The sequence below is a fragment of the Clavelina lepadiformis genome, chromosome 1, assembly GCF_947623445.1.
Source record: "Clavelina lepadiformis chromosome 1, kaClaLepa1.1, whole genome shotgun sequence".
Taxonomy (NCBI): Eukaryota; Metazoa; Chordata; class Ascidiacea; order Aplousobranchia; family Clavelinidae; genus Clavelina; species Clavelina lepadiformis.
The window spans coordinates 26,998,065-27,021,938 of NC_135240.1; the positions used below are offsets into that span (position 1 = coordinate 26,998,065).

The 23,874-nt window shown below is 37.5% G+C and overlaps 4 protein-coding genes and 1 long non-coding RNA gene across 7 annotated transcripts; 4 read left to right on the top strand and 1 right to left on the bottom strand.

Moving 5' to 3' along the window:
- Positions 1–1,893: 1,893 nt before the first annotated feature.
- Positions 1,894–5,072, top strand: LOC143461413 (target of Myb1 membrane trafficking protein-like). Its single transcript, XM_076959245.1, has one exon. The coding sequence runs from the start codon at positions 2,056–2,058 to the stop codon at positions 3,442–3,444; it is 1,389 nt and encodes a 462-aa protein (XP_076815360.1). The 5' UTR covers positions 1,894–2,055; the 3' UTR covers positions 3,445–5,072.
- Positions 5,073–5,700: 628 nt separating this feature from the next.
- Positions 5,701–11,423, top strand: LOC143447429 (CWF19-like protein 2). Of its 2 annotated transcripts, XM_076947534.1 has the most exons (4): positions 5,701–5,987; positions 6,204–6,273; positions 6,645–6,742; positions 9,056–11,423. In XM_076947534.1, the coding sequence occupies exon 4, from the start codon at positions 9,119–9,121 to the stop codon at positions 11,210–11,212; it is 2,094 nt and encodes a 697-aa protein (XP_076803649.1). In that variant the 5' UTR covers positions 5,701–5,987; positions 6,204–6,273; positions 6,645–6,742; positions 9,056–9,118; the 3' UTR covers positions 11,213–11,423. The 2 variants fall into 2 exon arrangements, with proteins under 2 accessions (XP_076803649.1, XP_076803640.1); XM_076947525.1 differs by having other exon boundaries at positions 5,701–6,742.
- LOC143447441 (all trans-polyprenyl-diphosphate synthase PDSS1-like) lies at positions 6,738–9,055 on the top strand. Its single transcript, XM_076947546.1, has one exon. The coding sequence runs from the start codon at positions 7,170–7,172 to the stop codon at positions 8,376–8,378; it is 1,209 nt and encodes a 402-aa protein (XP_076803661.1). The 5' UTR covers positions 6,738–7,169; the 3' UTR covers positions 8,379–9,055.
- Positions 11,424–13,885: 2,462 nt separating the features above from the next.
- LOC143447448 (uncharacterized) lies at positions 13,886–17,244 on the top strand. Of its 2 annotated transcripts, XR_013114094.1 has the most exons (5): positions 13,886–13,898; positions 15,198–15,276; positions 16,449–16,565; positions 16,660–16,733; positions 16,822–17,244. It is a non-coding gene; the product is annotated as an uncharacterized LOC143447448 (long non-coding RNA). The 2 variants fall into 2 exon arrangements; XR_013114093.1 differs by lacking the exon at positions 13,886–13,898 and having other exon boundaries at positions 15,147–15,276.
- LOC143447419 (putative helicase mov-10-B.1) lies at positions 14,316–23,178 on the bottom strand. The gene is made up of 21 exons (XM_076947512.1): positions 21,652–23,178; positions 21,479–21,568; positions 20,695–20,785; positions 20,371–20,533; positions 19,756–19,996; positions 19,495–19,632; positions 19,219–19,372; positions 18,987–19,141; positions 18,662–18,832; positions 18,433–18,577; positions 18,076–18,234; positions 17,820–17,923; positions 17,355–17,460; positions 17,178–17,265; positions 16,774–16,884; positions 16,468–16,664; positions 16,277–16,366; positions 16,018–16,077; positions 15,701–15,889; positions 15,336–15,480; positions 14,316–15,253 (listed from the first exon to the last, which is right to left on the bottom strand). The coding sequence occupies exons 1-21, from the start codon at positions 21,900–21,902 to the stop codon at positions 15,123–15,125; spliced, it is 2,979 nt and encodes a 992-aa protein (XP_076803627.1). The 5' UTR covers positions 21,903–23,178; the 3' UTR covers positions 14,316–15,122.
- Positions 23,179–23,874: the final 696 nt, after the last annotated feature.

The window sequence follows — 23,874 nt, forward strand, 5'->3', positions numbered from 1 at the left end:
ATAACAATTAAAGACTGTGACGCAGAAATAAATGAGTCATTTTATGTCTGTTTACTCATAAACATTTTAAAGTCATAAATGTCTAGAAAGTTTTTCATTTTAAATGCGGCTGTCTTTTGATTTCCAAAGATCACAGAGCTCTCTTTGCACCAAAATGCTTTGCTAAGCAAAAAATATTCGAAAAAAAGACAATTGCTTTGAAAATAATTTGTGTGTAGACGTTATTTACCGTCGATGTAGGATAACAACTGAAAGTTTACTGTAGGCCTAAATGTCGCTTACCTTTTTCATGTAGCCTTGTATCATTCGAAATCCACCGCTCGATTTCAAGCTTTAGTTTATGTTGGTTGTCGCTATCTAGCGGGCGAATTACCAACAGTTTTTTACCAATCTTAGTTCTAGTTACATAATCATTTTTAAACGGTAAAGAAAACAAAGCACTATTAAGTGATTATTAGGTTAATAAAACTAACAAAGTAATACCAAGGTAAAAGATTATAATAATCAACTCATTATAAATGCGACTTGACTAAAAAGATATAAGCCACATGATGGCAACGCCTAAGTGGCTCCAGACGGTTACAACTTCGTGTTTTTCTTGCGATCAGAGGTTTTGAGCTCTTGTTAATAAGGCTCTGCGGATGAGCGTATTTATGAATCACTTTGAGCCAGGATTATTTAGGCTACAAAAAATGTTGCGAGGTGTATGTAACTGATACACGTAATGTACAGATGTAACTAATTAGGCTAGGTAGCTAATCACATACCGTATGCTTCCGCTGGGCCTCCTCTTATGCTGTCTAAGGTATAGCCTAGTCGGGAAGGCTGTCACAGTTTTTATCCTCAGACTACACTAAATAATGCAAAATAGAAAAACGGGACTGAGGAAAGTTTTTAAACAATTGAAACTCAGTGATGATTTCTCATCGCTCGAGCCCAAGTTACTGTTTACAAAAGCTAGCGGATCTCACTAAAATCAAGAACGGCTGAAACGAAGAAAATAGGCCTAGTTGGGAAACACTGTTTTCAACTTCAGCCCCTTCAGGCTTTTAGTGTGTCCTAAGCTAGCCTTTGTGCAACATAGGGTTGATTGACAAACATTTTCAGTTGCTTTTTGATTTTTTACAGGATGCCACTATTTCACTGGAAAAAAATTGTGCGTTTGAAGCTATTCTTCTCAGTTTCATCTTAAATTAACCCGTATGTTAGAACATTGTAACCTAAACTTAATTGAAATCTTCCTTTTAATCTAAATCTCACTCCAATGATACCTTAAATAACTGCAACCAACTGTTTGCATACCCATTCTTCTTACCTTACCGCCTATCTTTAACACCAGGCTGCATCACCCATACGGTGAAATAGTCACGTTTTTTATATTGTATTTCCTAAGTTGGGAACTGTTTAACAGGACCTTTAAACAGAAGCATTAAGTGTTATTCATGCCTTGCCTAAGGCTAAGGGTATATTACTCACAACATTACTAAGCCTAGCTTAACTGATAGTAGCCAAATCACCTAATCAAAGACATGCAGGTTGATACCCAGAATGCAGACTTTGGCAAAGGTGCACTCAGCACTATTTTCCATTACGAGTTATACAGTGGCACAATTTCTGACTTTAGGTGCGTTTTTGCGCGCTTAATAACTTGGGCTGAGCTTCTACGCACCCAATTTTAGTTTGATTTCGAGAATGAATAAGTCAAACTGAGCACTTCACTGTGCATTTGCGCACTTCCTGTTCGTCCAAACATTTTTGCAACCACACTTGTCATTTTGCATTATTTGGTACATGTAAGATCTTGCTGAAAACGGCCATACTCTGTAGTCTGGCAGGCTGCCAGAGTGCATTTTTTATGAGTCCGATGCTCCCCTGCTCTTTGTCTCTTTAATTTAATTATTATTTGTAAAACTATATTTAGGTTCGTGTGTGTACATTTGTACGTAAATCTTCGGTTGTGGTTACGATAGCGCATACTGCTCTGGCTGCAGGCTTTGTGTTTTTCTCTGGCTGAAATTTAAGCAACTTTGTTGAACAGATTTTAGTGTTGAAACTATGGAAAGAGTTCATTCAATGTTTAGTAATGCTTTCCATTCACCAGCTGGGCAGCTGGTGGATAAGGCGACTGCCTCTGCGCTTAATGAAGAAGAATGGAACATTAACATGGAAGCATGCGACACAATAAACAGCTATTCGGAGGGTCCTAAAGATGGTGTACGGGCAATAAAGAAGAGATTGTCAAGTAGCAAGAATTTCAATCAAATCAGCATCACCCTTTCTTTGCTTGAAACATGTGTGAAAAATTGTGGAGGCCAATTCCATATCCTAGTCACAAGCAAGGAATTCTGCAATGACACACTTCTGAAACTTATTCAGCCAAAAAATAATCCGCCTCTAGTTTTGCAACAACGGGTGTTGGGGTTGATCAAGCAGTATGCTGAAACATTTGGTTCCAACCCTATGATGTCTGGTGTAAAGGCTGTTTATGACGAACTGGTGGAGAAAGGTTACGATTTTCCCAAAACAACTTCATTGAAAGGAATGCTTAAATATGGCCCCAAACCTCAAAGCACTTCGAGAGGAGATCGTCCCCCTGGAGAACCGCATCGCTCTTCCCATCCATCAGAACCACCCCAGAGATCTGCTGCGAGTAATCCTGGAAGTCCTGTTAAAATGTCAAATGAACAACAAGCCAAGCTGCGAAAAGATATGGCGATTGTGAATGGAAATATCAAGGTGTTTTCAGAGATGCTTACCGAATTGAGCCCGCAAAATTGTGACCCCGCTGAATATGAACTTTTGCAGGAACTTAGCCGCACCTGTCGTGCGATGCAACAACGTATTGTTGAGCTTATTGGCCAGGTAACCAATGAAGATCTTACGGTGGACCTGCTTCGACTCAACGATGATCTTAACAATGTCTTTCTTCGTCACGAGAGGTTTGAAAGATATAAATCAACCAAAGAGGCATCCTCTGAACCACACAAGCCTCCCGCCTCTGCGAGTCCCAGCTATCCAGTGCCATCCACTGCTCATAACTTCCCAACCCCCAATCCAGTTGAACCACCACCTAGCTACTCCGACACTGAACAACCGACACCGGTTGTTAGTGACTTGATCGATTTCGGTGATGACACACCCACCAGTAACACTATTCCCCAAAAGGAACTGTCCAGTGAGGTTGCCGGGATCAGCTTGAATGGGGAAAGTCCAGCAAAGAGCCAGCCATCATCGCAGCTAACACTTAGTGAGCAGTTAGCAGCATTTGATGATACCCCAAAGGAAGTTCTTGACCTTGGTGCATCAGAAAACGAAATTGAGCAATGGCTGTCAAGCGATGGATCAGCTTTGGGTAATCCCCCAGAGTCGGAAAATGTGACCGATGAATTTAGTGCTTTTCTCAATCAAAGAGCTACTGTTGCCAGTCAGCTTCCTGACAAATAAATGCTGTTGTGTCGATTGTGATGTAACAATTCAATGTATTATTACCAATTATTGAAATGCATGAAGTGGGTGGTTTTAAATCACTGTTTTATTTTGTCTGGGTGTTTGAAAGCGAGTTATGTTGTCTTAATTGGTTTTTGTGCAGGTTACCATGTGTTCTCGTATTTAATTACATATTTTACACTTTTCTTTTGCTAAGAATACCAGTGTTTTGCAAGTTTTTTGTGTCTAACTAAAGTTTCCAATTTAAAGCCTTTGAAATTGAATCAGTCACTACAATGGGTCTGCTTCTCAGTTTGAAAAAATTTTGGCATTCATGCATATCTCACGACATAGTCATACCTTTAAAAGCATTTTAAGGTTTAGAAAAAAATTTAATTACTAAATTATCTAAAGTAAAATAAAAAACAGGATATAGTTTGGCATTCTTAAGGTTAACTTTGTATTTTTCGACACTTTATTATCTAAGTAACTTCATACAGAAACCGTTAAAAGCAAATTTCTTGCACATATCTTTGCCAGAGAACTTGTTGAAAAAAAAGTTTTTTATTCGCTTTTTATCTGCCTGTGGCGGATAATGCTGTTTTTATTAATTGCCAACATGGCATCTACTGTAATGTACTTTATGGTAATTCTTTCAAACTCGGCAGTGTACGCTTTGTTTATTATGCAGTGCTATGTTTTTTAATTAGAATCTATTAGATGAACAATTGCCCACCTTAAGCTATCAACACAATAAACTTGGTAAGAAAAGGGTTGCAACAGAATTATTATTTTCTAAGATTACATTTTGTCAGCCTATCTCCTGTTTGGTTTCATGAATTTGCAGTGTTCAGTTTAATCATTTTCTGTTTTCTCTTGCTCGTGTGTTATAGATACATCTTTATATGGTGCATCTCATAGACATGCCAACATGTTAAGCACACGATTTCTGATCCATTATTATTTGTCAATGAAAACTTATCCAACACCCAAATGTGTTTTTTTTAGAAACATGTGTTTTATCCAGGAATTTGATGAATGCAACTGTCGTCAATTACACACAAACATCAAAGTGCAGCGTTGGTATGTTTATGGTACAAGTTTTCTGCAGATGATTTCTGTAAGTTCTGCTCAAGTTCCAGTTTGTTTTAAAATTTGTTGGACGTAACAGTTCAATAGTTCCCAACCACAGTGTCCTAATCTCATAAATTTACTATTTTTATGTTAAGAACTTTTCAAAGTGCTGTATATATGTATAAATATGCAACCCATAGCTTGAAATATTTACTGTTGTGTGATTAAATTGTCATATTTTTGTTTAATGCCAAGTTGCGAATTGATAATATTTTAATGACATCTGTGGCTGATGTTGAATTATTGCTTGCAGCTTGGGCCCAACTAAATGAGTTGATTACCAATATATTTAATTTAAGAGCTGAACATATTCAATAGAACTGATTCTCATTTAGTGATGCGACTTTTAGTTGATAAATAGTTCCGTGACTTTGAATCGTTTCGAACCTTCAATATTTATGTAAACATTTTTACTCTTTCTAACACATGTAATCATTAAATGTTTTTGTATGTGTTGTAACTCATTCTTTAATATGCTCTCTCCATTATATTAAACCAATGTTTAACGTGTTGTGGCTGCTTATTGAGTCTACCACTTAATCTTAATCCGATGCCCTTGTGGGCATCACTTAAGCAAAGAATGATCTAGTTAGAAAGTATTTCCCCAGTTAATTGTTGCACGTTTAGCCTGCTATTACTGAACTAGCGAATGCGCTAACAATCAACTCACTACTGGACCTATTACCCTATCTATCAGACCAGACCTATCAGAGCATGCTAATAGTGTGGGGCAATGCTGGCTGACTAAATTCCAAAGCGGGACGCCGGGACAAAGCCTACGTGTGCCTATAAACATACGCGCCAGTGTCTTAACGTATGGGAATCCGTGACACCTGTGACGCCACAATGTGTTATGTAAAAATATTTGAATAAATCATGTGGAAACGTTTTTATAAGGAATAAGCTTTGTGCAGTTGCGTAAGCTATCTACATACGGCATTGCTGCATTTGTTTAAAGCAGTTTCAAGCGTAGTTTGGAGTGAAGTGGTTTTATAAGACGCCAGCCACAATCGATAAGTCGTGTCCGAACTTAATTCACGAAGAGTGTCGCTGGACACAGATCACGACAGAGACGTTGGCACAGCCTAAGGCTAAGCTGTTGATAGGACGACGTGAGTACGTGATGCTTTATATGTCAGATGGCAGTAATTTTATAACAGCATTACGTTTGTTGTAGCAGACCATATAAGAATTATGGTTCAATAAGAGACTTGTAAAATTGTCTGAAAACGTGACTGCAAATTTTTTGCCTGCAAAAGATAGCCTACTTATTTTCGGCCATATGCCTTTAAACTGGACAATTTGATTGGCTGTTAGCCTAGGTTTTGTTGAGAATTTGTATCTGTGGAGGCACAAATTTTGATTGATGACTTGCACTAAAACCTTAATTCTTTTTTCATTTGGATTTCAAACAACTAGGCCGACCGGTAACTTGTATTTTTTATTTATTATAAATCATTATGAACGTGAAAGGTGCAACTTTCTTATTAATTAGTCTCGCACATATATGAAGTTCATGCCATACTTTTCACTATCTGACTATCCTTATGAAGTGCCATCAGTTGGTTATCTCTTCGTCTCCATGGTATGGTATTGAAATCTTAATCCTAGGATAATAATAATATGATATCCTTCATCCTCAGGATGTCCTCATCTTCATCAGTTGCTCGTACAATTTCTTAGCTCAAAAGCAATCTGTTGTCAAGCACAGAAGTAGGTTTTTTTCCTTAGACCTAGGTTGTGTGACTTAATACTTGTTTTGGACTGTAGACAGACTATTATCACATTTTACACTGGTTTTGAATCCAAAATCTGTTCTAATCTCAGCACAACATTCTTCCGAACATGAAATAGGCTAGTTGGCCATGTGAAAGCATCTAAACACGAGTGCTTTGTCAGCCAATGTCAGTCTTAATATAAATATATATGCAAGCAGGTTAAAGCCAATGCAATTTTAAGCTAAAAAAGAAATCTTGGTTTTTAAAAACATGGTGGAAAACACTAGGCCTAGGTGGTTAAAAATTTCTACATTTTAAAAGTAATCTTTGTTCACAATGTTTTCAATTTCCCAAATTTGATTGCAGAAAGTTTTCTGAGTTGTCAGTTACTCTGCCAAGCACATGGCTAAATATAATAGCCTTTGACCATAGGGCCAATTTAAACTTAGGAACTTTTATATCAGGTTAGTCACACCTTGTTCTGTTTTACTACTGGTATTCTAAGATTCTGATTCTGAATTTACTTATTATGAAATTGTAGTTGACTTTACTTTTCATAATTCTATTTTTTATCTCTTTGCTTGCTCGTCTATTTAGTTATGGAAATTTTTGTACATATTCAGTCATTGTGTTATAGTGTCTAATATACCATGTTTTAGGTGTATGTTATGTTGTTGTAATGAAAAATTTATTGATTCCCTTATTAAAGTTTGATTTTTACTACACCAGTAAACAACAACTTACATTCCTTCAAATGTCATTTTCAAGGAAAACCTTGGTGCTATATAAACTTGTTACATATATATATATTTGCACATAATCTAGGAACTAAAGAGTGAGAATGGTAAAGCATTAGAAACATAATAAAGATCGTGTTTGAAGGAATGTAAAATGATTTTGCCACGATCTGTTTTTGGAAGAATTCGTCAAGGTATTCTACATGGAGGCTTACCGGCTGAATCAGTTGTCAGTTCAAGACGCTTTTCATCAATATCAGAACTTCATAATTGGTGCAATAAACCACCGGTTATTCTACCTAATATCTGTAGAGTTGGAAATTCTACACAAAAAGGCCTCTTGTCGAAGTGGTTAAATCGTCAGATTTGCTTTTCTATGTCTCAAGTACACCCAGTGTCTTTTGCACATTCCAAGCAAGGTTTACATGAAGATCTCACCGGAATCTACGAAGAAATAAGAAGCCTGCTTCGAACAGACATCTACAAATTGGACCAAATGTGTCATTATTACTTTGATGGTAAAGGGAAGGCTATAAGGCCACTGATAGTGTTTTGGACATCTAGGGCTTGTAACTATCACAATGTTGGCAGGAGTTTTGTTTCGAATGAGCAAAAGAAAGTTGCTTTAATATCGGAAATGATCCACATTGGAAGTCTGATACATGACGACGTGGTTGATACATCAGACATTCGACGTGGGAAATCTTCAGTTAATTCGATGTGTGGCGACAGAAATGCGGTTATGGCTGGAAATTTTGTGGTCTCAAACGCATCATGTTTACTTTCAACTATAGATGATACTGAAGTGACGTCAATAATATCACATATCATCGGCGATCTTGTTCGTGGAGAACTTATGCAACAAGACAATCAGGGTCACTTTGAACATTATTTAAAGAAAACCTACAAAAAGACTGCCAGTCTGATTGCTAATTGCTGTAAAGCAGCTGCCCACTTGAGCAATTCTGACGCCCCGGTGATTGAAGCAATGTATCAGTTTGGCAAAAATATTGGTATTGCTTTTCAACTGGTGGACGATATGTTAGACTTTGTTTCAACAGCTGAGAATCTTGGCAAACCATCAGCAGCAGATTTAAAACTAGGCCTCGCTACAGCTCCGGTATTATTTGCATGTGAAAAGTTTCCAGAGTTGCATTCGATGATTCTTCGTCGATTTCAGAAGCCTGGTGACGTCGAATTTGCTTTAAATGCCGTCCATAATAGCGACTGCTTGAATGAAACAAGAATTTTAGCGAAACAATATTGTGACTATGCAGTAAATCACTTAAACAAAATTATGCCATCTGTTGAAAGAGAGAGTTTGGCAGATCTAACTCAGCATATTTTACACAGAACCAGATAACAAGAATTCTGGTTACAAACTTTACTAATTTGTGCCAATTTGTTTTTGCATAGGTTATATATTTTCAACTGTAATTGCACTTTATAGGAAATTTTTTATGGGATGAATTCGTAGTACTAAGACAGTAAACCTGATGGAATTTCACTGGAATAGTAAAATCATTTAGAAAATCAAAAAAAATTTCACAATTGTCTTATTTTTAAAATTCTTATGTTTAAAGTTCTGTAGGTTTCAAAATTTTGCCTATAAGGATAAGATTTGTTCCTTACTTTAATTGTTTGAAATATTGTTGTTATTGTATACAGAGAGTACGTACTGGCAATGTTAGTATTATATTTAATTTCTGATCTTGTTGTCAGTGGTCCAACTATGTAGTGCATATTTGGACTTCCATAAGCAGTTTTTGTAACGAAACATGATAAATGTCACACAATCTGAATCTACAAGAACTTTTTTATAAGAACATTTAGTAGTGTTGTGCCAGTATAATATGGTATATATATATACAGTTTATTAAAGTTTTTCAAGCTATGCGAAAATGCTTTAAATATTGATTTAACTGTGTTGTATATTTTCGTACTGACTTGAAACAAGAGAAATGTTTCAGATTTTTATATTTATCATTTGCCGGTATTAACCTGGAAGTGATTATCTTATTTGATTATTTTTTCTTGCAGGTTTGGCAGGTGTAGAACTTATAAAAAGGCCACCTAACTTCCTTCATTAAAGTCACATTTAAAATGGATGTTGAAACAAAGAAAAAGAAGCATCACAAGAAGAATCACCGAGAAGAGTCAAGGTCAAGTAACGAGTCCGATCAGGACGAGTGGGTGGAAAAGGGGAACCCTCTGCCCAAAGAGCAGTGGATGCAGGAGGACTTCCTGTCAGGAATTCGGACAATTTCCTCCAAGGAAGCAAAAGAGCAAGCTAAAGCGAAAACTGAAGCCAACATTCCGTCTCTGAAAAGTCTCCAGACCATTGACCAGATGGGTCAACATAAAAAGGAGCTTAACCCCTACTGGAAGATGGGGGGAGACGGGTTACCCTCTGAGATGCAAGAGACCAAGAAGCCTGAAATGATTCCAGACCTATCGTGGCTTCAGTCATCTCTGAGGCGGATGCAGGAACAAAGCAAGGAATCTGGACGCGGCATCGAATCTATTGCAGCTGAACGCTATGGTTCTTGGAAGGCTTTTCAACAGCTTTTGGATAAAGCTGAAACCAAAGCAGGAAAGTCAAGCAGTAGAAGAAGGGAGGAGTCTGAGAGGAGAAGATCTTCTGGAAGAAGATTCATGAAACCATCTGACGATTACAAACCTCAAGAAAGGTATCATTCCCGAAGTGGACGAGATATGCGCAGAAACACCAGTTCAAAGTCATGGAAGAAACCATTGCAACAATCTGTCAAGGGAGATCCGCCGGAAAAAGTGGGGCACCAGAAGAATGAAGATCAAAATTTTCCTACAAATAAGCCATCCCAAGTCCTTGAACTTGTTCCTTGTGCTGATGAGGGGAAAAAAGCTAAACAGGATCAACCTACTGTAGTCTCACCAGATACAAACAAAGTAAAAATTCTTTCCGAACAAGAAAAGAACGTGATTGGTGCAAAAATAATCAGGGCCGAGATGATGAGCAATGACAAGCTTGTGAAAAAATTAAAAAAGAAGTTGGAGTTGTCTAAAGAAGCTGAAGCGGTGATGAAAAGTGGAAATGTTGATAAAAGTGAATCGGGTTATAAGCGTGTCAACTCAGACAGTGGTGATTCTGATGAAGACGGGGCCATCATTCTAACCAGAATGACCAAATCTGGTCAGGAGTGGCCAATTACAGAGAGTGAAATGCCACTGTCCAGTAAAATGGCCAAAAAACTGAAACACAAGAAAGTGAAGGTCCACGATGAAGAAGGACAGAGAGAGAAGTACTTTGCTGATGATGACCGATACACTCTGAAGGACTTGGTCGAACGAGAGAGAAATGGCTTGGCAGAAGACCAAACTGAAACTTTATCCCGATTGAGCTCAAAACTCTTCAGGAAGACAGATGGTGATAACTTCACACTGGATGACATGTTTGAATCACAGGCGGGGAAGGTGAACTGCAAAGCACAGGAAGAGGAAAAAAATCGAAGAAGAGCAATCAGCGAGCAGAAGAAATTAATGCGTCGTTTGGAAAAATGTAAACACTGCTTTGGAAACAGAGAGAATCCGAAACACTTGATCATTGCAATTGGAAGAGTGTCGTATCTCAAACTGCCATCTCACCGTGCTCTTCAGCCTGGACACTGTATCATTGCTCCGATGCACCATTGTGCTACTGGAACTTCCCTTGATGAAGATGTCTGGGAGGAGATAAGACAATTTATGCGTGCGTTGTGTAGGATGTTCATGGAAGAAGACGAAGATTGTGTTTTCCTGCAGACTTGCATGGGCTTAAAACACTCGCCTCATTTTTTCATTGAATGTATTCCGATGCCGAAAGAAATTGGGGATTTAGCTCCGATTTACTTCAAGAAAGCGATCCAAGAATGTGAAGGGGAGTGGGCCCAGAACAAAGCTTTGATTGACACTCGGGGTAGGAGTGTAAAAGGGAAAGTACCGGTGGGCTTACCATATTTTGCAGTCGACTTTGGCATGGATGGTGGATTTGCTCACGTTATTGAGGATGAGATTCGTTTCCCATCGTACTTCGGAAGAGAGATTGTCGGAGGGATGTTGAGCGCAGAGCCTCTTCTCTGGAGAAAACCAAAGGAGGAAGAGTTGGGTGAACAAACGAAGAGGACGTTGCAGTTTGAATCAAGGTTTAAAAAGTTCGATTTTTCATCACCAACAGAGTAAATGTTGCAGTCAGCAAAAGATTTATACTTGCAATAAAAGCGGATGCGATTTTTGCAGCATCCATTTATTCCAAGCACTTTACTATAAGTTTTTAATCACAATAAGCTGCATTGCACTGGCCGTAATTTTGGAAGTGATTTTGCCTTATCCTCACAACTAGCTGTTAACCAGTAATTGAACAGTATTAAAGAATGCTATACTTTGTACCACATTTTGAACCCCCTCTTTCTACCAGCCTAGAACAAAAGTGTCTTGTGCATAATTTTAATCCTGTGATATTTTGATTTGGAAAAAGTTTTCCTCCGCGTTTGGATACAAATACCAGTTCCGAGTCACCGGATGAAGTTGGGAATTTATGTCTCAAAAACATCCAGATATCAAAAATGTTTTAAAAAGGTAACTGCTCCGATGTTGAGATACAAAAAAGTGTCGGGTTACACACTAGTGTGCGCTAGGATTGATTGACTACGATGTTATGGCGAACGATGCCAAAAAAGGTTAGCTACTTTGGTTTAGGTGGAGAGCAGTGCTGTGTAATAAATGCGCTCATCCTAAAAGAACGGTTGACTTAAGTTCCAGAAGGAGTGGCTTACACAACCGAACGTCCGCACATTTCACGAAGTCATGAAACTGGGATGTCAGAAGCGGTCAAAACAAAGTTGAAAATTATAAAGCTTTTCTATAGTGAATTGATAAATGTGGTAACATGCTTTGTCTGCCATTACTTATGTGTTGACTTTTGAAAGGCATTTCCAAAGAAATTCACTTCACATCCATGTTACTCCAAACCACAGCTAGTTGGGCCATGTGCTAACAACACCTATCTGCGGAACGGGAAGTACCAGAAGGCCAAACTAATTTTATGTTTTAATACTGACATTACACTAGATATGTTGTGCTTCATCAAAGTTAATATATGTGGTGGTTACGGTGGTCGGACGATTCAACCCAGGGTGCACACACTTCCCACCTGGTGCACCAGGTCTTCTGAACAGGAGCACAAAGGCATTACAGCAATAGAGCATTACTCGATATTGAATACTGGCTTCATTATTTTGGATCTAGTGCTCAATTCTATCGTCCGTGGGTTGGATCGACCTAGAACCGGTGGTTACCCTTAAAATGGCTTTTGGCATTTTTGTTTTTTCAGGTTTGATGTCTATTATCGCTGCAACGATTTTAGCATTTTTTGTTTCGATCGTCTTTCTCAACAGCAGTCATTCACACAAATGTGCAGGCTCAAAGCAAGTTAACTTTTTTAATATTGTTTAAGTTGAACTGAGTGAACCACACCTCTTCCAATTGTCCATTATTAGTAAGTTTTGTCGTATTACCGATTGCGATGCTTAGTAATCAGCCCCTTCTGAGGAGTCAGAAGACAGCTGACTTTTGCGGAAGAAAGAAGCCTATCACCGCGGAAAGATGCCTCAACAATAAACAGTAAAATAAGGTACGGTATTTTATCAATTTTAGTGATCCACGACACACTAAAATTAGTAATTTACAGCATCTGAGTCTGTCTGTAGCGTGAAGCATGAAATTGAAGTACTCTACTCCAGGGCTTCCCAAACTGGGGGTCGCGACCCCGCAAGGGGTCGCGTAACGAACTTCAGGAGTCGCACAGCGTATACCAATTTTACACGAAGTATAAAATACAATCAAAACAAAATATCGTTCCAGCCTAATCAACATTGAAACCGCCTTGAGACCAGCATTAACAGATATTGAGCCACGGCTGGACTTGCTTTGTAGCAGAAAGCAGTCGCACCAATCACACTGAATAAATGTGTGTGCTTTTTTGTTTCCAGTAGCCTACATAGGTGTAAAGTAGTAAGTAGGCTTTGAGTTCTGGTTGCTTGAATTCAGTCTGTGATAATAACCAAAATTAATATACAGATTATGTAAGATTTACAATTCTCGTACTTTATGTGTCGTTTTAGCAAAGAGTAACACGAGACACAATCATTTCCTGTACTATTGTTGTGACGTAATATTTGTGCCTTTCTCGCATGCGTTTCGTTTGCCAAATGTTACTGTGTTAGCGTATGACAGTACGAAGTAACAAGTTTGTGAATAATCAGCAATTTAATGCAGTTGAATATAGCTAAGCCAAAATGCTATTACATTAACTGTTGAATGAAGTACTGTTGATGTGCCAATGTTCTGTCAATTTGTAATCGTATAACGAAGAAACAATATAACCAGTTTATACAAACAACAAATTTGTGCAAACTACTGAACAGTACAACTTAAGATAAGCTCAGTGTTAAGTCAGACAACTCTGCTTGTCGGCTTCACAAGACAATCAGCTTTTAGCTGAACAATCGAGTCTAGGATTGATTAAGCAAACAACGACCTTGAGGCTCATTATATCGAAGACAATAAACACTCAGACAATCAAAGATTGTATTGGAGTGACTGGTACAGTCAAGTTCAACAACAATAACCAATCATTCCATTACAACGTGTGAGAATTCTATGTAGTACACAATTTTATGTTACATTAATCGATATATTTATCACAAGTCTTTGCATCTCAATAAATGTCACTAATGACTAATGTATATTTCGCACTGCTAATCAATTTAAACGTGAAGGATCCCGGAAAACTTCAGAAATTTGAAAGGGGTCGCGAGCGAAAAAGTTTGGGAAGCCCTGCTCTACTCTATCATACGGCGTTGTATGGGTAATCCCCTCATTTTGTACATTGATGTCGTCAGCTCTAAATCTAACGTAAAATTATCACATCTAATTGTTTAATTTGCAACCCGTTTAAAAGCCAAGAGTGCATGTTGTTTGTTAAACCGTATACCAATACTTCACCTTACTTGAATGGCATGCTGCTGAGTGACTATAGTAACTAACACAATCATGACAATAACCGGCTAAGTGGCATGTGTCATGTTTTCTGGCGAACTGCGAACATAGGGACAGATGGGAGGCTGGCCTTACTTTATCATTCAAGTTTCCACTGTAACACACCACAAACAGCATCTACTTAATTATGGTTGGCTTGTGCCAAAAAGATATTTTTGATACAAAGACAAATTTTTACCGAAACGAAACCTTTTGGAAAAGCTTTTAAAACTGAAGTGTGTGATACTTGTATGCATCGCAACTACAAAAAAAATTTAACTTAAATATTCTGTAATTTCTTGCACATCTTTACTTTCCAGAAATTAGTAGCATCTTTATTAATGTTGAAGAATTCTGTTAGCTGCTGCTGCTGATAGCTATGACAATAAAGTTCACAAAATAGTAACAGTATAGGCTATATACAATACAGCATCTTGCACAAAATACAGCTTCATAAAATATTATACTATGTGTATATACAGCTAGATGAATGACAATAAGATTTTGAAAAATAGTTAGGCTATATACAATATGCTATGTAAAAGTACATTTCACGAATCAGCCAAATGTTTGTAGGCCTACCTTTATGAGAAAAAAGATATGTTAAGCGTAGAAACATTCCCAATTTCCACATACACCGAAACAAACAGTTATATATAAATGAACTTATGAAAGCCCATACTGACATGGTACTGCACACTGAAAATTATAATATTTTTAGACAATAATTTTAAATTTGACCATGAGCAAAACCATATGAACCGAATCAATGCTGGTGCGAAACTCGTACAATGTAAAATTTTAAAGATTAATACAGTTAGTATAGGATTTTTTAAAACGTCGACAAGACGTCATGTTGAACAAGAAGTTAAGAGTGCTGCTTGCATGTCATGCGCAGTATTTTTGACAGATTTTTATACAACAAAAAAGGATTTTGCAAAATTAAAATGAAACGTTTTGCAGATCTTTATTATCAGGGTTCGTACTGTCACTTTATCAAGTCAAATTGATGACTGCATTTTATGTTACGAACTTTAATATTATAAGTAAAGAGTTAAATATCATCACGCCAAGGTGGGTCAACCTCTCCTTGTAATTTGCTGACGTCTTCCGTCGTATTGTTATCCAGGAATTCTTCATTTAGACCTAAGGAATTCATTCTCATTGTGATGTCATCTTGATGATCTGTTGTCATGGAAACATATGAGGTAAAGTTTATAAATATTTTTAAACATCTGTTAAATAAATTAATTTTTGGTTCGGTTACCTGGTGTGAAGTTCGCTCCAGTATAACCTCCTTTTTCAATGCAATATGTGAGAAGTTTATTCCAGTGCTCATCTGTGCAAAGAATTTCAGGGTTTCCAATAACAATAAGAAGTGACATTGCTCTTGTCACGGCGACATTAAATCTCTGTGGATTTTATCAGAAGTTAAATTGCTAAAACAAAAGTGATCTAAGAAATATAAATAAGATGTATTGGCTGAATGAAAGTTTTGTTGTATTAATGGATACCAATCATTGTGAAATGAGTTTTATCGCTGAACCAGAGTTGCAACCAAATAGAATTTTTTCCGAGTCGAGTCAAATGGCTAGTTGAAAACGTGACTGAGTCATTACTGGGATCAATGACCTTTGGGTTTCTTAAAAATCCAAGCTGAAACTTTTCATCTTGAGGAAGATGCCGACAATTACTCCTCACTGTGCTGATGATGATGACTCTTCTCTCCTGACCCTGAAACTCTTCCACGCTTCCGACCTTGATCTCTTTGAAATCAGAATTATCTTCCATGTCCTCCGGCACTCGGCGCATTTTTTGCGCCTTAACAAATCACAAGACATGTGGAAAGGAAAATATATTACAAGATGCAGTGATGCATGGTATCTGCAAGAAGTGTAAAATATTTGTTTTCCATACAATAGTGATATGATACCATTTTAGCTGCCAACCTTAATCTTTTTGCTGATAGGCAACTTTTCACGATTCAGCACTTGTCGTATCTTTTGAACCTAGCAAATGGTCAATCAAATTGCACGTGTAATTGCGCATGAAACACACGACCATGACCTGATTACAAGCTTCGGCCTAAGTTTGGGAAACCAATAAGCAGAAGCACAACCTAGGCCACAACCCATATCAAGATTTAGCGCTACATATGAGAAAGAAAAAGAAAAATTCCATCTGATGAAATCATAAAATGTTCCAAACCTGTTTTCTGTATGGCGATATAATACCAATCTGTTTTGGCTTTACTGGGTTTTGACGGCTTTCTAGAATCTTTTTCACATAGTTATAAACCTGTATTAAATAAATACATATTGTTGTTTATTGCCAATCACGAAACAATCTGTTTCCACTCAAAATTAATGTATTCAATTAGGAAAATAATGAGAACTGACTTCTGAAGCCTCCTGTGGGTTGAAATACGAAGGACTGTTTTCCTCACGTTGATCTTCACCTTTGACCCCATGAAAAATGACTGGAAATCCCCTCTTTGGTAAGTGCTCCCAGTTGTAAAATTGCTCACGCAAGAAAACATCTGCCTCGACTTTGAGTTCGTTGTCATAGAAGCACTCATTTGATGTTTTCAGAATTGCTGAGGCATGAGATAGTACACCATGAAATTGTGCACCATAGACAAACAATAGCATAGATCTTATTCAAGGTATGCAGCTATTCACTGAAGGATGTGAGAAGTAAGCTACCCTCATGTGATCTGTAGTTGCTCAACAGCTTTGTAATTCTCTGCTCAGGATAAACGCTCTCATTTGGTTTATACGCATCACTCTCCATCAATCTTTCAAGGAGGGATTTGCCTACAAAGACATCGCCTTTGAATTAAAATGATAAACAGGATATAGTTTGGCACTGTGAAGGTTAACTTTATATATATTTATATATTTCTTTTTTTTTTCATAAAAAATATAAAGTTAACCTTAAGAGTGCCTAACTATATCCTGTTTTTTTATTTTGTTTTAAAATTTGGTTAACACGGTTCAGCGGTTCAGACAACATCGACTTTGACGTAATACATGTACATGATGATCTTTCATGTTTATGTTTTGACAAAATACAAGAAAATTTCGGCTCCACTCAAAAAATAGCAAACCTAAACCATATTCAATGGCAGCTTGCGAACGAAGTATTGGACCCAGTTGTTTTGGGTCACCTGCCAGTACCAGTCTTCCATCTCCACCCTAGCAGTGTACAGAGTAAAGTTGAGAATAATGCATTGTAGCCTTTGCCTTTATATTTGCGCACAAAATTTATTTTACTACGTATTTACCAACAAACTTTCAATGGGAATAATGCACTCCGGCTCCACCGACTGGCCGGCTTCATCAATGAAAATGTAATCGAAATGATTGCTCGGTATTTCTGCTGATGACAACCTGCATACAAAAATTGCGCCAAGTCTATTTTTTATTTTTTGTAGTGATTTACTTGACAGGCTCATAACTATACGGGTCCCATATGCTTAACTCCTCTTGGAAAAAGCATTCCCCACTTTGGGGAAATTCTAGAATGTAATGTTTAAGTATAATGCATACTGTGTTTGGAACACACAGTAAGCTAGTTGATGTTTAGCTTCCTTCATTAAATTCTTTGCTTCCTTTGGTGCTCCAAGCCAATTACGGGTCTGGTCGTTGGCCATGTTTTTTTTTTGCCATGGCCAACGACGCCATGGCCATATTTTTTTGTATTACGTCATTTTTTTTGCTTGTTAAACACACAAGAGATTTGCCAATACCTTCCAGCTGTAATTAGTGTTGTAATCACCAAATAGAAATCCATGATTGTTTGTATCGAGGGATAGTAGTAGTCCTCCGTAAATTTGTCATAATTGGAAACTTCCTAAAAATTATTTGATGGAAAGTTTCAGCTTGCTCAATTGCTATGTTCTGTAAGTTAGTTTTTATGCAATTGGATTGTGACTATTTTTCACCCGTAAGATTATCGGTACCCACAGTGAATGTTTTCATATATATTGAGTCGAAAATACTCACCAATACTACGTCTGGAACATCCATAACGGGTCTTGACATGGCGTGCATTCGAAATATCTCTTTTTTATCAACATGCTCCAGCAATCTCTCAGTGAGCAAATCACAAGCGCTGTTGGATGGCGCACAAACTAGAACACGCTTTCGTTTCATTCGGACAATCTTTAAATAATCACTTCGAAAATAATCACTTCGTGTCATTTATAAAATGTTATGATCTACTGTAGGCGAGCTAGTTTCAAGAACTAATCAGTTTACTGGATAAAAAGCGTATAACGACTTCACTACTAAAGTGTCATTGATTTACTACTTTTTGTGAAAAAATAGCTTGACACATTCAGTAGAGTTTTCTAAGGGGACCTGTTTAATTGCTTCCACAATTGTCATTGTTTTGCCAGTTCCAGGAGGCCCATACACTATGTAAGGATCCGTTGATATTCCATCCACTATTCTCTTCACTGCAGTTGACTGTTGCTTATTTCCTTCAATATATCTGTTGTACATTCTAAATATTTTTGTGGTAACTGAGTTTTTTGGTTGTTATCAGTGTAAGTAAAATAACGTGTATGGGCTTAGTCAGTCTGAAAACCTTAGTTTAGTTGCCGGGGGTGCGATTATGCCTTGATGGTTTGGAAACAAAAGTTTTTCCATTGACTCATATTGGAGGTCTTCCACTGCACGTTGCTGCAGACGAATTGGAAGTCTGTTGAAACTGAATCTAACGTTGAATTTTTGTTTGTTCACGAACACATCATTGAATCTATAAAAAAAAGTTGACATAGGCTTGACCGTCAAATACACGCAGTGAAACAGGCGTGTAGCAGCAACATGTAGTATAACTTATGATTATATTGTGCACCGATAGCTGGAATTTGTGTCAGGTATTTCAGCAATGTATTTTCGCTGAAACTTACTTGCTATTTAGACCAAGTTCAACTTCATCCAGTTTTACTTTATGTACAAAACCTTCGTATCTCTTCCCATACGAGTCTCCATTTAGGCCTGATTGCCTCAAGCAAATTCTGTCACCTTTAAGTACAGACGGCCTTTTTTCTGCCAAACCAGGGACCTACATAAAAAGTTTATACATATTTATTATATAACTGTAATTTAAGTATTTATTCTAAACAATGCGGTAGCTTTTACCTTTAACAAAAAACGTTTTCCTTGTTTTGAAACTGTAATTTGTGTTAGGTCATAAAACCGAATGTCACGCTCTGCCTGTTTCTCTTCAATTTGTATGAGCAAAGAAAATTTTGCAGCATAGGAAGAGATTGTCAAGTTTTTTTCTAGCAAAGATCTGCAACAGAGAAAAGCTTACCGTCGATTAAGATCAAAATTTCGAAATCGAACGAAAATCGAAATCGAAAGGAAGCAAATACAGGCTAGAGATGCGTTCTTAAACTGATTTTGGTCACTCACATTTTTCGCTTATCAGGCTCAAGAAGGTAACCAGCTTTATGGGAAAAAACTTGTCTGCAGAATGCACTACAGACGGATTTTTCCACATCATAGGTTTTTAATTCACGTGATAATGTAAGTTGATTTCCATAAAAAACTCTGCATCAAAACATTTTCAAAATGGGTAATTTCTTATTCACACAGTGTCACGTGTATGTGATAATAGTATGACTATGACTGACAGAAATGAATTAATTTAAGAAATTTCATTACAACCGTCACCTTTCCAATCTTTCACCGGGAATCGTTTCAACGTCTCCATCTTTTGCGTATCTTCTTTTTACAAATGCAGATGTTGGCATCAGCATTGTGGTGACGTCATCAGATCGAAAGCAGCGGAGGTAGCGCATCACCAACAATGACGTCATTGAGCCGTACGTACGACATCGAAAGAAAACATCGCCACAGTACGAACCCACATTTTCTTTAATTTTACAAGACACGGTGATAGTATGCTGAGAATCTGTGAACAGTTTGAAAATAAATCGTCGAACACTTCTTTGTTGCAGTTGTACCACTATATAAATGCGCAATGAACGACGTGAACCAACTATAGCCTAATGTGGGAAACAAAATTTAAACACAACTGCTGCTAATAATGTCAGTTTGGTTTAAAAGTTTTCCCTTTGCGTTGAATTTAATTCGAGAAATCATACATATTTGCCGGCTCCGCATAAAGTAGAGCAGTTATTGTGGTCTTTCACTTACTGTAGGCAGTTGGTCAACGCCCTTTCATTATTTCATTATTCATTACATGAGTTGACACCAACTTTAAAGTCATATACAAACTACCAAGCTATACATGTTGGCTTATAAGCAAATTTAAAATGATATTACATGGTTCAATCATGACAGGTTGTGGTTCAGTCAGTGAAGTACACCCCGAGTCATCTGATAGTGTCATCGCCGCGTTTTCTTTCAAGAAAAGACATTTTTCAAGTTGAATGCGTCTTCCACTCTTACTTGTGACCACCATCTTAAATGTTGTCTCAGTTTTGTCCTGCAAAGGTGTACCCGCTATAACTGTTTGCATTAAGGTATTGAAGTTTTTGCGCACTTCACTCCAGATTATTATCGAAATGAAAATGTTGAAAAGGTAAAATCCTACACAACGTTGCCGAAGGAAAGGCCTCTTTTTATTGACTAGTGACCACCACTTACGTCAAGATCACATACGAAATACCCGGGTGATGATTCCACATCGCCACGATCGGCCGAAATTTCCACTTCAGATGAGACAAGAAAGGAATCCCTGCAAAACCAAACTGGTAAATTCCCTTTTAGATTGCTGTATAGTGTATAATTTGTGGTGATAACCCTGCAGACAGTTACAAACTTTAACCTGTATAGAAGTAAATGATGTCATTCGGCTCACTTAGGCCAAATTGACAGATGTTATGACGATGTTGGAATCATACTTGCTATTTATTTCGAGTATATTAAAAAAGTCACTAGAAATGAGGAATCAGTAACAAATTTTTAAACCGACTATATGCGATATAGGTCGATTTAATCCTTTTTTCGTCTAACCAGTGTGATAAAATAGGAACGGAGGATTGGGTTTTGCTGCTACATTTTAGAGTATAATTGCAAATAAAAAATCGTTTGTCGATATTATAGCGCTGTGTAAATATTTTATAAATAAGACTAATTTTTATGTTCGTCTTCGCTTCTTCGTGCGTTGCAGCATCAAAAGTTTCATTTTTCAAAACGTTCGCTCTAGACTGAGCACTTTCATGACGCTACGACTCACTAAAATGTTATCACGTGTCTTATTGTGCTACGTTAAAAGCAAGGTACGAGACAAGACAATTTCACTCTTGTCGTGTTTAGCCTAATTAAGTTTATATAGGCTACACTGGTAGTTGTGAAGTATTTATAGGCTGGTTAAAAAGCAAATTATTATCCAAGACTTAGGCTCATTAACTTCATAAACAAAACTTACTTAGCTTTCGCTTCTCGCAGGGCGATGATGATTTTTTGTCTTTCACTTTGTATTTCGTGCGAAACAAATCTCCGAATTGGATTCGATGAGCTGGAAAAAGACCAAGAGGTGAACACGTTTGGAACAACGTTTAGCTTACAACATCGGACCTGAACATTTTGTACCAAACTCACTTCGCGCTTGACCAATCAGCAGTTCCCTTGAAAATGACGCAACCATTCTTGACAATAAGCAAAGATGATTTCCTGGCGACAATAAACAGCATTCTGCTGAAGCATGGTGTTGTCCACTTGCTTTCTCTGAACTCTTGATATATTTCATTCAACTCCGGTTTAGACCAAGTTCTCAGCTGATTTGTTTCGCACAAATATTCAAGAAATCTTTTTCCTACTTTAGCAACGAAATCGTCGGAATATTTTCCCATTTTCTGCTTTTAAACCTTAAACTACAATCACAACAATCCCAATTTTTTGTTGTGATACAGATGCTTAAGCACAGCGTTCGCAATTTTAAATAATTTCTTATGTTTAACGCAGCCAGCAAATATAATCAGTCGTTCAAATTTTAAGCTAAAGTTGTTCCCGGCTATGACCTCGTGTATGCTCTTTCTGTTTTGCCAGCCATGTTACCTCGGCAAAATCGTGCATCTAATTGAGCGATTTTTCTACAGATTTAGTCTAAACGTACTGTTAGAGCAGAATGGAAAGCTTAAATTTGTTTCCTAACTTTCATACAATACTCATTCGTTTTGAAGGACATATCTGTATGATATATTTCTTTGTCTGCTGTATTTCGAGTCTCAAACAACACAGTCTTCGTTTTTGTACCAGTTTATCGTAAGCTATAAGTAAACATCAAACATACTGTTAGTTTTTTAATGTGATTGACATCTGTTCGAGACATGACGTCATGCATGTCACAGCTGTATACGTATATTCTGGTTACCTGCAAAAAATTGCGGCATGTCCAACTTAGATTTTTCAGTAAAAACTTTGCTGCGGCATGATAGTGCGCTAATTTCTAACATTTATGTCAGTTCTGTGCTTCACTTGCTAAACTACTGTTGAAAATAGTTCAGCTCATCATGTGCAATATATGGTTGCCATAGCTTAGTGTGGGTTCATGCTTTATTGGTTTTCTAAGCAATTGTACGACGAGAAAAAACATTCTTAAAGTTCAATGCATGTTGGCTCAAGGTAGCGAGGAGTTATTTGCTTAAAGGGCATATACAGGTGAAACTAAAGTTTCGATTTGCTTAAAGGGCATATACAGGTGAAACAAAAGTTTGAGTGATGAGTCTCTCTCTTCTGACCATGAAATGTGATTGCTCCGTATATATCAATATGTAAATGCGATTTAACGTACACTTGCTTACCGATTAGATTGCCTGCGAAGAAATGAACACCACAGCAGCAAACAGAATACACATTTATTTACAGCTTCCAGTCGCCCGATAATATTGTCAAAGTAATCACGTTTCGCTTTGAATGTACTCGGTTCACTATATAAAAAGTAACTTGGCAGACTCGCAAATAATAATTGATTCCTTTTAGCATAAATCGTCTCTCTCGATTGCTTCAGGTTTTTCTTCTCTCTTGAAAATAGACTGCCTCGCTTATTGATATGGTCACCTAACTTCTTTGTAATGCATAAATCTTTCTTCTGTTCGTTTCGTTGTTGACTTCGAAAAGTTGCACCATCTTAGCCAACCCTGACCTCTCAATTCTGACGCATATGTTTTCAAATTGTTGTACCGGTTCTATTTTCTTCGTTTTTGATCACGAGGTCTTCACATGATCGTTTCCGAAGCAGATGTTTTCCAAACGTGGCTTATGACGTAGCATAGAGTTACGTGGTTATGGTTCGGTTGTCACATAACTCTCCACCCTGGACCGGAACGTGACGTAGGAACGTTTTTGCAGAGGGAGCGGGCAACCGGAGCAAAAGGACGGAAGAATCAATGAATAGCACAAGAGAAGAAGCATCGCTCTGTAATCAAGGTTCCTTCACGACGTAGGCGAACATTTAAGATACAATGTCTGAAACTCAAAAGCATATCGACTAGTAATATCACAAACACAAGCAGATAGTTACAGGTATAATATATATGGAATATGGAAATATAACATATATGGAATGTGGAATATGCTTAGATTTACCATACGTCCCGTTTTAGCCGGAGCAGTCCCCCTTTTTAACGTCTTGTCCCGGCGTCCCGATCGGTCGGCCAAACGTCCCGGTTTGGCATTCAGTCAGCCAGCATAGGCATACCGCATAGAAGCCATACACGAACATTAGCATGTTCTTATTATTGTTTTTGCTGTGTAGCGTACCGGTACTTCTTGAAGAAGAATTCGACATCTTGTTTGTTATTTATTTCATTGTATTCGATAAAA

What these genes read in the sequence shown, in the direction of transcription:
- LOC143461413 (XM_076959245.1), top strand. Translation starts at nt 2,056, where the DNA reads ATGGAAAGAGTTCATTCAATGTTTAGTAATGCTTTCCATTCACCAGCT.
- LOC143447429 (XM_076947525.1), top strand. Translation starts at nt 9,119, where the DNA reads ATGGATGTTGAAACAAAGAAAAAGAAGCATCACAAGAAGAATCACCGA.
- LOC143447441 (XM_076947546.1), top strand. Translation starts at nt 7,170, where the DNA reads ATGATTTTGCCACGATCTGTTTTTGGAAGAATTCGTCAAGGTATTCTA.
- LOC143447419 (XM_076947512.1), bottom strand. Translation starts at nt 21,902, where the DNA reads ATGGGAAAATATTCCGACGATTTCGTTGCTAAAGTAGGAAAAAGATTT. An exon ending in TGCCATTGAATATGGTTTAG is followed by an intron (nt 16,885 to 17,177) that starts GTTTGCTATTTT and finishes ATGTCTTTGTAG; the next exon opens with GCAAATCCCTCCTTGAAAGA. An exon ending in TATCGCCATACAGAAAACAG is followed by an intron (nt 16,078 to 16,276) that starts GTTTGGAACATT and finishes ACCATTTGCTAG; the next exon opens with GTTCAAAAGATACGACAAGT.